The 13,555-nt window shown below is 32.2% G+C and overlaps 2 protein-coding genes across 2 annotated transcripts; one reads left to right on the top strand and one right to left on the bottom strand.

The window, feature by feature from the left end:
- Nucleotides 1–6,065: 6,065 nt before the first annotated feature.
- Nucleotides 6,066–7,961, top strand: LOC117933871. Its single transcript, XM_034855442.1, has 2 exons — nt 6,066–6,278; nt 7,546–7,961. Exons 1-2 carry the CDS (start codon nt 6,107–6,109, stop codon nt 7,740–7,742), a joined length of 369 nt encoding a protein of 122 aa, XP_034711333.1. The 5' UTR covers nt 6,066–6,106; the 3' UTR covers nt 7,743–7,961.
- Nucleotides 7,962–8,196: 235 nt separating this feature from the next.
- Nucleotides 8,197–11,828, bottom strand: LOC117933870 (probable folate-biopterin transporter 7). The gene is made up of 2 exons (XM_034855440.1): nt 11,501–11,828; nt 8,197–9,391 (listed from the first exon to the last, which is right to left on the bottom strand). Exons 1-2 carry the CDS (start codon nt 11,766–11,768, stop codon nt 8,337–8,339), a joined length of 1,323 nt encoding a protein of 440 aa, XP_034711331.1. The 5' UTR covers nt 11,769–11,828; the 3' UTR covers nt 8,197–8,336.
- Between the last annotated feature and the right edge of the window lie 1,727 nt (nt 11,829–13,555).

The following is a 13,555-nucleotide window of genomic DNA, read 5'->3' as shown; positions in this document are numbered from 1 at the left end:
ATGAAATATTTTGAAACACATCGAAGATTATTTTGACAACATTCCAAATTCTCAAACTATTATTCTAAAAAAATATCATTGAAATAATTAAAGAAATTAATAGATAATCAAAAGAAAGAATACTTTTCAAAATATTGGTTTATCCTTTTAGAGGTTGGAAAATATAATCAAATGTTTTAATTTATAAATTGAAGTGACCGATTTACGACGCTTCCGTTTTGATATCAACCATATTAAAAAAATATGCGTCAAAACCTAGCTAATAAAAAACTTTATAAAAAAAGCCTAGTAAAAGAAAAAAAAATACAATATTTTTTCATTTTATTAGGTTATTCTTAGTATATTAGGACTATCTTGTTAGAAATTTTGCTAATAAAATCTAATGGAACAAAACTTGGATGAAGAAGAAAAAAAAAATACAATACATTAATATCATTTTGTAAACATGTTCTCCCTCATATTAATATCCTTGAATCCTTGAATCGATAAATTCCAATATTGTGTATTGACCTCTCGAATGTTAAGGTTGACAATGACTTAGTGAATACATCTATTAAATTATCACTTGAACAAATTTTTAAAACATCAATTTCACCAATTTTTGGGAGTTTATATTTATAAAATAATTTTGGCGAAATGTGTTTAGTTCTGTCTCATTTAATATAATTATCTTTTATTTATGCAATGCATACAAGATTATCTTCATATGATATTATTGGGTTACCTTTGATAAATGATAGTTTATATGATTCTCGAATATGTTGGATCATATATCTTACTCATATACATTTACGATTTGCTTTATAAATTGCAAGTATTTCTAAATGATTTATTGACGTGAACACAATTATTTGTTTGATATATCTCTATAAAATAGTAGTACCATCACAATTAAACACATACTTTGTTTGTGACCTAACTTTATGTGAGTCTAAAAGGTATCTTGCATCTACATATCCAAACAATTATACTTTTGATTCTTTTAAATAAAATAAGTACATATTAATAGTTTCGTGAAGATAATGCAATATATATTTGATGTCATTCAATTGTCTTCGAGTTGAAGTGAAATGTATCTTGCTAATAAACTAGCAAAAAAAAAATAAAATTGTATGCGTGTACAATTGGCAAGATACATAGGTGCATTAATAGCATAAAGATATGGTATTTTAGGACCAAGTAATTTGTTATCATTTTTGTAAGGACTAAATATGTCCACTTGAGATAAATGTGTCTTTTCATGAGCTACTTGTTCAGTTCATACCTCTATAGGGGCTTCTTGTTTAATTTGCATCTCTTCAAAGACTATGTGCTTTATTTATACCTTTTTAAGGGCAATATGTTTATCAATTTTAGATTGATTGGTCATTTTTATGGCATTTTCTAAAGTGCCAAGTTTTCTTTGTGTTTTTTTTCTTTTGGGGAATTACATCTTTTAAGTTAGTAGGTCTACCACACTCCAAACATATCTCAAGTTTATTTGTTAATTGTCCTACAAGAACATCAATTCGAATCAAAGTATTTGCAATCAGAATATGCGACTTTGTCACTTTCTTTTTATCAATGAATGCATATGGTAATTGATTTGCAAGATTTTGCAAATAGATAATCATTTAAACTTTTAGTTCACATTGATTTGTACAAAATCAAGATAAGACAAAGTTGTTGCCTTCTAAGCAATTTCTTATCGTTCTTCTAGAATTGGTTTCCCCCCTCCATAATGAAGGGAAAAAACTTCCATCAAAATGGCAACTTGAAAAATGAATTGTAAAAACGTCACCTATCATTAGGAACCCATTTTAGTGTCTTATGTAAGTGCAATTGTTACATATATTGTACAACCAAAGATTCATAAATGAAAGACATTTGGTTGTTCTTTAAGTAAAAGTTGTGAAGATGAGTATTCATGGTAAACTATGAGTTAAGTATGGATTAAAGGTTCAATAAACATATTAGCATGTCACCAAACAGAAATAGGTAATTTCGTTTTTATGAATAAGGGTTGAGTAATTAATTAGAGTCATTTAATAAAGGATTCTACCAAACCATTTTGAATATGCGTATGATTCATAACATGATACTCAATATCAAGTTTAATTAACATGCAATAGTAAGAAGTAAATTTGCCAACATTATCAAGATGTATTGTCTTGATTGGATAATCTAGAAATTGTGTTTTTGATTTAATTATTTGGGCAAAGAGTCTAATGAAGGCAATGTTTCATGCAAAAAGAAGACAAACATGTGACCGCTTAATGGGGATATCTATTAAAATCATAAAATAACAAAATGATCCACATGGTGGATGGATAGACCCACATGTGTCCTCATGTCTTTTTTCTAGAAAGACTAGTGACTCAAATATGACTTTAATAAAAGATAGTATTGTGAGCAAGCAACGCATAAATATTTATTGGGCAGAAGAATCTTCTAGTTCTTTAATGAATGTCCTTGTAAATGTTTTACTATTCAACGCATCATTGAAGACCTTAGGTGACCTAACTTGTTATGCTAAAGGATAAAAAAAATTTAGGTCATTGAACTTTTGGATCCATAGAAGAAAGTTGCGAGTTTTTCTATTATAAGCTTTTGATTGGAAATGATAGGAGTAATGTAAAAATATTTTACATTATCTTCCTTCATAGTCTCAGTATGATATCCATTTTTGTAGAAATATTTAAAATTGAGCAATTTTTTTCTTGAATTTGCTAGAAAATTAAACATCATTTATATGGAATCTTGTTCCATTTGGTAACACAATGTTTGCTCTTTAAAGCCTTCGATTAAGTTTGTAGTACCGAGTATGATACTTACATTAACTTTTGTTATCATCAATTAAAAGAAGTATATTTTTTTATCTCAAAGACTTGTATGTGTGATTACATAGTTTGTGAGACATACATCATCCACATTCGTTTTGAGACCTAATAACACATGGGTTTTAGATGTAATTAATATTTGAGGGGAAAAAAAAACATAAGGCATATAATAAATGTAATAATAAGATGTAAACGTAAAATATAGCGGTATATTAATTAATATAATAAGATGTAAACTAATATCAATCAATGCAAATATTTTTATCATTTATTGTATAGTTATTTTTTTCACTAAGACCTATAAAGAAATAAATGTCATAGTAGGTTTGGTCTAATCCATCACTATTAGTGAAATTCATCTCTATCTATTTTCCTTTTTCTTTCATTAATGTTTGGTAAAGGTTGTCCAAATGTTTAAGCATACGAGAGGTACTCGACCACTGCCCTTTCATGCCACATCTATAGTAATTATTTTCAAAGTTTTTGGGAGGCTTATTTCGTGAACACTTCCCATTTTATTATGTTACCTCAATATTACTCTACTTTTGATGGTCCAATAAGGCTTTCTTTTTTTAAGAATTTGATGAATGACTATTATGAACACCATGGTATTGAGAATTCCTTCCATGATTATGACCATATCCTCGTTCTCATCAACATCCATAAGTTTCAAATGATGTTGCATTTACTTTGATTTTTCATAAGAAATCATAATAAAGTTGAATGTAAGGCATTAAAAATTAGAGTGAGAACATTTTATGGAGTTTTGAGAAGTTGAATAAAACTATTCCATAAAAAGTATAGATAATTGTTAGAAAATTTAAATTTAAATTATGTGAATGCAAGAGATAATTATATGCAAATATATAATAAAACAATATAAAGACAATTGTATATAAAATAAAAGAGTATGGAAGAGAAAATGCAAATACAAGATTTTTATAGTAGTTCAACACAACCCCGCCTACGTCCACTCTCCTTTAGTTTCAATCCCAAACTCGAGATTTCACTAATTCAAGGCTTCCAAATCAAGCCTTCAAGCAATACAATTGAATTATGGTTTCAATCCACCCTCTTAAACTTTTGGCTCCAAGCACCCTTTACAATCCATAAGAGATACCTCACTCTTGAATAACCCCTCAAGTGATATCCCAAACTTGAGAATCCCTAAGTGATACATCACACTTAGATTCTTCCTCTCAAAGATTTACAAATGAAGATAATAAATGATCTCACAAAATCCTAGTACAAAACTTTAAGGCTCAAATGACACAAGAAAATTAATATTGAATGGTGCATTAATGATATGCAAGTTTTAGAATAATGGTGTACTAAAAATACTCTCCCAATGCTTAAATATATTTAAGAAATGTTTAGGAAGGTTAAACTCTTGAAACAATGAAGATTAGAGTCTTTTTATAGAGGAAAAATGTCAAACTAACCGTTGGGGGTTCGACTAGTCGAATTAGGGGTTGACTGGTTGACTAGTCGTTCTCATTTAATGCTTGACAGGTAACCGTTAGACCTCGATTGCCTCTTGACTAGACCTCAACCGATTAAGGCTCAACCTCAACCGATTGAGGCTTAACATCGACCGATTGAACAACTATTTTGAAAGAGAGAGAAGGTTTTTGCACTATTCGACAGATTGAGCTAAACAGGTCAATTGGTTTCTCATCCGGTTCAACCATCTAAGCTGTTTTTTGCTCAATAATCATCATTTTCAACTTAAAACTTTTTAACAAAATTGGAAAGCATTTGACACAAGGTTTTAGTTGAAAATATGAAATCATCTAATTTTAAAATATTTAAAACAAAATATATTTTGGATGATTTTAGTGCATAAATAAAGAATGTAATGAATAAAAAATCTAGTGCACCAATAACCTTACAAAGAGATCATATGAAACTTAGGTCTTGAAAAAAAATTCTCTTTGAGGTCTTTTTCTTCTTATTAATTTCTCTTTGGTTTGATTTTGTCTTTGTGATTCCCACGTTGAAAATCTTCTTACCTAATCACACTTGAAATATAATCATCAGTTCCAAACCTTATTTTGTTATCATCAAAACCGAGATTAATCAAACCTTGATTTTACAATAATATGATTAGTTTAATTAATTATTGATAATTCATTTTTATATAATTATGAATTTTGCTTATGTTGCATTTTGATTTTATAAAATAATTTTTGTATTATTTAATAAAATAACATAAATATATTTTTTATTGATCAATCTCCTTAAATTAAATATCAATGAGAAAGCTAAGTTAGAGAGCAATGGAATTATGAGTGAGAGACTCTAAGGGAATGGGGTCTATTTACAGGCAAAACTCAACTCTCCTATAAAAAGTTCCACTATAAATTACACTTTATAATGGGGTTTGATGCATGCAAACAATATTCATTAAGGTTTCTTGAATCAAGCCATCTGAAATTCCATTGGAATGGGCTTGGACTCCACGAGCCTCCCACTCCCTTTTTCCACAAGCCTAAGAGGCTAAAGAAGTGGAAAACTATATAAAAACAAAAAATTTCAATCCATTTCCAATGTGGGATTGATACATTTTAGCTTTTACACTCAAGGCTCATGCACATACTCTTACTAAAGTCGTGATGTAGATTTTAAATGAATCAATCAACTGTGGTTAGTATGTATGAAGGTGTGACTTGTGGTTGACTTTTAGGTGAGAAAATATGAGAGAGTGAGAGAAAGATAAAGAGAGAGATAAGGAGAAAGGGAGAGACTGGGAAAGAGAGGATAAGAGAAGAGGAGTGGAGAAATGGAGAGATGAGAAGAGAGAGGAAGAGAGATGTCGTGAAAGAGATCAAGAGAGGGAAGAAAGTGAGAGGAAGAAAAATAATTCTCAAATGCTATTTTTTGAAAACAATTTTTAAAAACTTTCTCAAACAGGTATTTTCAATTATTTTTTTTCAATAACAATTGAAAATATATAAAATACTTTAATAAAATTTTCATAATAATTGTGTAGTATTTTCATGGAGAATAAGCCGATAAAACTTCTTTTCTTATTTGACTTCCAAAAGAATTTTGTTAGTTAAAATAATCTAATAACTATTTTTCAAACCTCCTTCAAAATACCTTTAGCATTTAAGAAGCTTGCGGATCAAGATTCCGATGGGTCTAAATAGGAATCAAATTTAAAAAATTTTGGGCCCTTTGGCCCAAACTCATTTGAGCGACCTATAAAATGGGATAAAGGAAAAGCCCATCTTGTTTGAAGTTCAAAATTTGAAAACCAGAGAGAGAGAGAGATAGAGAGAGAGATGGCTTCAGGCAACATGAAGGGTTACTTCAAGCAGAAGAAGAGCGGAGGAGGAAGAGGAATCGCCAAGCCAAAGCCTTCCAAGAAATCCACTAAGATACAGCCTACCCATGTCGCCACTTTAGGCTCTGATGTGGTCCAACCTTCAACCCTCTCAGCCCATAATCTCCAAGGTATAATCTTTTTTCTTTTTTCCCCTCTTTTTGTATTTCTTCTTCATACATGCAGTTTTATATTTGATTTTCTCATTATTTTTAATTTTATGGAATTTATGTTAGCAACTGTATGGAGGGTTAGGGTTCTGAATGGTGGAAACCAAGTTTGCGATGATTTTTATTTTGTGATAATCAATTAAATTTTATTGGGTTATTGATTTTTGGGAAGGTTTCTGATTGGACGCTGAGAAAATGGAGGAAATAGAAGCAAAGAAAAATAAATGTTTTTTTTTTATGGTTTTTGCAGTTCAAATTTCTGACTTTCAGAGTTAAAAAACCAAATAAAAGAAAAAGGAAAGAAACAAAACCCCAACTCAGCTAAATAATTGCAGTGCTGATTTCTATTTTCCTTTATTTTCAGGGAACCTATGCAGAAAATTAGCATTTCTTTTATTAATGGGGAAGAATTATTATGGTACTATACCTGCACAAGTTTGAGAAATTTCTGCTTGGTTGCTGAGAAAATGGAGGAAATAAAATCAAATTTATAAGACTAACAGAAAAAGAAAAGGGAAGGAAAGAAAAACAAAGAGAAAAACTCAACCCAGCTTAGCATAGCAATTGTATCATTTTAGTTGAAGGTTGTTTCTTACTCTTGACTCTCAAACAAAAGTTCAGGTTTAGATTTCTTGTTTCTTCTATTTTCCTATATTTGCAGGGCACCCTGGCAGAAGATTAATTCTTTTATTAACAGTAACTGGATGAAGACTAGCATTTCTTTTATTAATGGGAACTTACCTTTGGTGACATTATGGTGATGTGTAGAGATAATCAACAATGGAAGAGCATAATATTAGGGTCTGTTTCAAATTATTTTTCTGTTCTTTAGGTTCTATTTGAAATTGTTGCTGGAAATAGTTTTTTGTGCTTTAGAATAGAAAATTGTTTTCTAACACAGAAAGTGCATTTGACAAACTTTTTTTAAAAAAATAGTTTTTGAGAATTTGCTTTATAAACAGGTTGTTTTTAATAACATGTTGAGGTGTTTTCGGGTTTTTTTTTTTCTTTTTAATATGAAGAATACATTGAAAACTTTTGCATTGTTTATATGTATGGAATACCTTTCTCAAAAAATGTTCTCTAAAACAATTATCTAACAGGTGATATAACATTTTTTTTTATTGGTGGGAACAATTTATAAGGGCATCATGGTGATGTGTTGAGATAGTCTACAAAACAAGATCGAGTTAGATTCTGGAGCTTGATGTTATGTTTTTGGTTGCAGATGATGAATATGATGGGAATGAGACTGTGTTGAGGCAGTTTGACATGAACATAGCATATGGACCATGCCTAGGGATGAGCAGACTGGCACGATGGGAGCGTGCTCAGCGCCTAGGCCTGAACCCTCCCAAGGAGATTGAAACCCTCCTGAAACAAGGCAAGGCTCGGGCTGACTGCTTGTGGGATGGCTGCGTTTAGACTAGAAAGAACAGTGTATCATGGAATGCTTTGCTCCTAGATGAATGTCCAGCCTCTGGCTGCACTGGTTAGTCATGTTTGTATGTTCTGAACTTGAATTTCTGGATCTTTTATGGGATATTTTGCTCTGTAAGTATGCTTTTAACTTGAATTTTTGGGTCGTTTATGGGATGTTATGTTCTGAAAGTTGAAAGCTTTGAAGATGTTTGCAGTCCCTAAGTTTGCTCTTCCAAGTTGTGCTTTGTGCATTACTACAGAATTACACAAAGGAGGAAATTTCTTGCTTTATTTATCACTCAATTTTACAATGTAGAAACCTAATACATACCTAAAAACAGAGCAAGATATGCCTTTAAGCTTTGAAACTCATCTCCTATGAGTCTGTCTGGATAATTTTGTATAAGTATAATTAGCCCATTTGAGAAAAGCAAAAGCAAAGATAAATTAAAAGAAATTGAAAAAATGGATGTAAAATGCCACTGGAAATCTCTTATTGATGTATATGCTGTAACAAATTTTATCAAAAGAATAAATCCAAAGATTTCTGTAACAAATTCACAACACACCCATTTTGAGTAACACTGCTGCGTAGCTCTAATCCTTCTTCTCTGTTCTGGGTTTTTCTTCTGGGATACAAGAAGACCAGAAGAGAGGAACCAGTGTACATGCTGCCTGTATCAGCAGGCCTTGCGGCATCCCTGAGAAATCATCTGCGGTGACTCCAACATATGAGGCTAGCGCCACCCCAAGATACCCGCTTACTATGAATGCAAGGGCGATGGCTGACATAAGAAATGCCATCAGGGATCCCTCGCATCCTCGTGGGCAGAGCTGTGCTATTAGAACACTGAATGGCAGAATCTTAAAGAAGTAGAGAACCTCTAAAAGACCCGAGAAAATCACAACATATACCGAGTCTGGCATGCCCATGTTTCGATAAATCCCCTTCATGAACAAAATGTCTGAAAGCATGAACACAGCCATGGTTACCTGAACGGCAGAGATCAGTTTCCTTGGTGGGACAGACTTCAAGTATTGATTGTAGATGATGCTCCACAGAAGCATTGCTGCCTGGCCAAACACCTTAGAGATCCCCAGTACTGATGAATCAATCTTCAAATACTGTGTTTGGTAGAAAAACATGGTGCCTGTTAGGGCAGGAATTATGGCATAAGATGCTGCAAACCATGATATTGAGTAAGCAATCTCGGGTTTTTTTAATGCAAAAGTGAGCTCTGAGAGTTGTTTTCTGATCCCAACATTGGATGGACTCTTGGGTAGGTGAAGAGAGCTTTCGCTAAAGGTAATTGTTATGAGAAACTGGATGGCAAGGAGAATGCCAAATGTGAGGAACATTGCTTGAGATGAGAAGCGGTCAATGGTGACACCACCTAGCAGGTTTCCAAGGACACCACCCATGGAGGAAGCCATCCAAACAAAGGACTGGAGCTCACCAGAGGAAGATGCTTGTTTCTTTTTAGAAGAGGAAGTGGGCTGTCTTCCAATCTCTGCAACAATGGCATCATTAGCAACCTCAACTATTGAAGCACCAAGATTGCTGAGGAGTAGATACAGGGTGATAGTGAAGATTGAGATGTTTGATGAGGGAAGGATTGCTATAGCAAGCCATGACACTGCTTGTAGGACAGCTGCAGCAACAATTGAGCAGAATAAATTAGAAAAAAACAAATAAATCAAGGAAATGCCAAATTGGATACATAACAAACTTCATCAAATCAGAACAAGCCTAAGTTCAATTTCATTTCAGTGTCAGACCCAGTGGTCAAAACCATACAAAAATTCAGATGTGTTTCCCCGCCCCCAAGATTTGAGATTCCAAAATAGACCTCATCTCCCTCTAGGTTAAAAGGCGATAAAATGCCTCAAACCCACCTCTTAATGGACTCAAAAAATTAGTTTGGGTCAAATTGAAGAAAGTCATCACTTCTCTTCCTTCTCTTCCTTCTGCAACTCGTATTTAACCTGACACTAGTGACATATTTGAGCCTCTAGTGCCACAGAACAAACAGGCAACTTGATCTTGCTTTCTGCTTTACTTTTCCCTTCTCTGAAGATTTAGATCCCAATCAAGGATTATGGTTTAACAAAGTTGAGTAAATTTAATGTAGTTCACAAAAGGATGCAACCCAACTTATCATCCTGAGAGATCAAACTCTAAGAATCTAAGTACTGTAAACTAAGCAATGTTGTGCATTTTGCCTGTGATTGTTGTGTTATGCTTGTAATCTTGGCCGGCAAAAGGGAAATCAAACAGAAACAGTTATGCTTCCTTCTCAGAAGCCTATAGTTTGGTTTTAACAGGACCTTGATTCTCTCATGATGCATCCTGAAATTAGCTCAACGCAAGTTGGGGTTTGCAAAACTCCCAAATATTTTGATCTATGAAACAGTTCATCACACAGAACAAGAAACAAATGGGGGTTCTTAATATAAACTTCACAAAACAAAAAACAAAAAACAAAAAAACCAAAAACCCCCATGAAAGAAAAAACAACCATTAACTGTAATTATAATTTAAAGAAAGGAAATCGATTTGAGAATTCCTAGTACAAAGTGGAAGAAAAACCAAACACAGATATACCAGTAAAGAAAAATCATGTTCATTTTGGATTTTACTGCCTTAACCCACTTCGTTGTTTATTCGTCCAGTTTTTTACAAACCGTTCAGCCCCTTGTTTGATGTTGTTTGGCTACTAAACTAAGGGACATATGTGAAACTACTATAAGAATCGATTCAAAAGGGGATCATTCCATGATTTTGAAGACCTCTGACCAAAATAAGTTGTTCAAAAAAGGGGAATGGCATGAAAAAGAGAAGCACAAAGCAGATTTAACAAATGGGAATATAACCAAGGAGAATAATTTAGACATGACTGGGAAAGTAAAGTAGAAACCAAATGAGAGATCATGTAGAACCGGATTGGAAGCATTGAAGAATACTAACACATCTCATAAATGGTGTGAAATGTAAAGTAGAAACCAAATGAGAAACAAAACCATTTCATTACAGTTAAATAAAAAGAAGAACAAGACATCTTCCATAGCATTAGCACACAAAATCAAATAAAAAACAAGAAGAAAAGTTCCACTAGGAGAAGCAACACAAGCTTTAACATCTGAGGCAGATTTACAAATTACCGATTTCAGCTGGCAAAAAAAAAAAAAAAAAAAACCCACAAAAGACACTAAGAGCTTTGCTCCTCTTTTGGTTGTTTGGATGCATGTCCTGTTTTCAATAGTTTTGAAAATTGTTTAAAAAAATTTGAAATATTAAAAGTATTTTTCAAAGGAACTTTTCAAAATATTATATAAGAATGCTTATATTTTATGTTCACCAATGATTTTCTACTCAAATAGGAATCCAACAGTTCTTTCTCTGGAGAAGAGTTAATTAACACCTAAAGAACAGTCTAGAAACTATTAATAATTGTCTACAAATTATCATATTGAGTTCTCAGGTGCCAAACACATGGATTATGATAAAGAAAAGAAGCAGGAAAAAAAAAAGCACCTTACTATGGAATTATCTCTACTGCATTTGCTTTTGATTCCACATCCATTAAAAAAAGGGAAAAATCTTAATGCTAAAATTGATTAATCATGGGGAAAAAAAGAAGGGGAAATTCAAGTTAATTAATTAATTATTTATTTTTTTAAAAAAAAAAGGGAATTTGGGGTTTGAGAGAAGGGGAAAAAAGGGAAATGGATGAGGATGAGGAAGGGGGGGAGGGGCTGACCTCCGATGGCGATGTAGGGGATGCGGTGCTGGCCTCCGATGTAGATGGCGTCGGAAACGACGCCGTATAGGGGTTTTCCGACCATGGGGAGATTGGCGGAGCTCTGGAGGAGCTGGAGGGTGGAAGGGGCGGCGTTAAGGCCGTCCTTGAGGAAGAAGTTGATGGCAGTCCATGGGAAGCACCTGAACCCCTGCACACAGAACCCTAGACCCAGCAGTCCCCTGATCCGCCGCCGCCTCTCCTCCTCTCCATTCTCCCCTGACACCATTCTTCTTCTGCTGCTTCTTCTTCTTCTCCTTCTTCTCCTTCTTCTTCTTCCCCCTCTCCCGTCTGTTAAAAAAGTGGGAGTTGAGCGAGTGGCACTCTTTTTATTATTATAATTATTTGAATTCTTTAATTTTTTTTTAAAAAATTCCACGTGGACGGACGAGAGCGCGACACGTTTATTACTTTTTATTATTATGTTTTGGGAGAGGTGGCACGTGGAATGAGATTTGGTGGGTGAATTTTGGGGGCACGTGCCGACCGATAATTGACTCGGATCCCTACGGGATTTGGACGGTCCAGATTTCAGGGCTGCTGCGATAAAGATGGGGGTGGGGGACGAAGACAAAAGACTTTTCCCCAAATGGAAGTAAAGTTGGGAAAAGTGAATTAAGGATATTCACTTTCTTCTTTAAATTAATAAAAATAGTAAAGTGATGATATATCCCCCTTTTTTTAATTAGTTATATGATGCCAATTTCTAAACTATGTGACATTCAATGGTTCCAAAATTTGATCCCATTCCTCAATACAATTTGAATCTAACATACATTATATAAGTTTGGATTGACTATAGTTTGATTTGAGTTCGAGTATAATTGGATATAGATAAATGTTGAGTCGGTCTAATAAAAGATTAATTTAACTCACTTATTTTAAATTATATTAGATTAACGGATAGTATAGGATGTGTATATTTTATGATGAATATAATGTAGAATGAAAATGATGTTTTAAAATAATATATTGAATAAGATATGTTATGCTATATTATGTTTATAAAATAAATAAAATAATAATATTAAATATATATATATATATATATATATATATATATTATTTTTTAATATTTAAAATAAGAATTATATTACATTTCATTGTTTTCTATTTTAAAAAATAAATTTTTTCTTATTTTTCATAATATTCATGATTAAAACTTTATAAATAAAAAATTTGTATATTATGTTATTCAATATATAAAAATTATATATATATATATATATATATATATATATATATATATATATATATATATTATAATTTTTTATTATAAATTTAATTTATAATAAAAAAATTATTTTACAAAATGAGTATATAAAAAAATAAAAAAATTGGTAAAAAAAATATATATGGTACATGATATATACATATCCCATGTAAAAGGGATTTGACAAAAAAACAACGGCTTTATATTTGATGTTTTTTTTAAATAAAAAAAAAAAGACATTTTTAATCATAATCATTCTCAAATCCCTTCTTAATAACTTTTTTTTTTCCCTAAAATTTTCTATTTTATTATATACCAAACTCACACCTAAAGCTATGGAGTCTTTGGGTTACTAGAATATTCCAAGAACTTGCATCAGAAAAAGAGTCAGGCTTGAGATTCTATTCCATATTTCCTGTAAGCTTTCCCCAACTTTCCTCCCTTTGGTCACCATCAACTTGCTTGAAACCTGAAGGAACCTGGATTCATGAACTCTCAGCTGAGCTTTTAGGTGTTCAAGTTAGGATTTAATCATGCAATTCAATGGTTTAGATTTAACCATTCTACATCCCTCGATTCAATTGTTTTGTAACCATATTTTATGTCTTTGTATTTACAACTTTATTCAATGATCTAGAGATATTTATCAAAACGCTTTTATGTATACATATGAATAAAAAATAAATATTCCTTAAATAATGTGTCACTAAAGAATATGAGCTGAAACGAGAACAAATAGGATCTAGGAAAGTATTAACTTCCTCAAAATTCAATTATAAAGTTGATTCAACATCCTATGAGTT

This window comes from Vitis riparia, chromosome 16, assembly GCF_004353265.1.
Source record: "Vitis riparia cultivar Riparia Gloire de Montpellier isolate 1030 chromosome 16, EGFV_Vit.rip_1.0, whole genome shotgun sequence".
NCBI lineage: Eukaryota > Viridiplantae > Streptophyta > Magnoliopsida > Vitales > Vitaceae > Vitis > Vitis riparia.
This window is presented reverse-complemented; position numbering and strand designations above follow the sequence as displayed.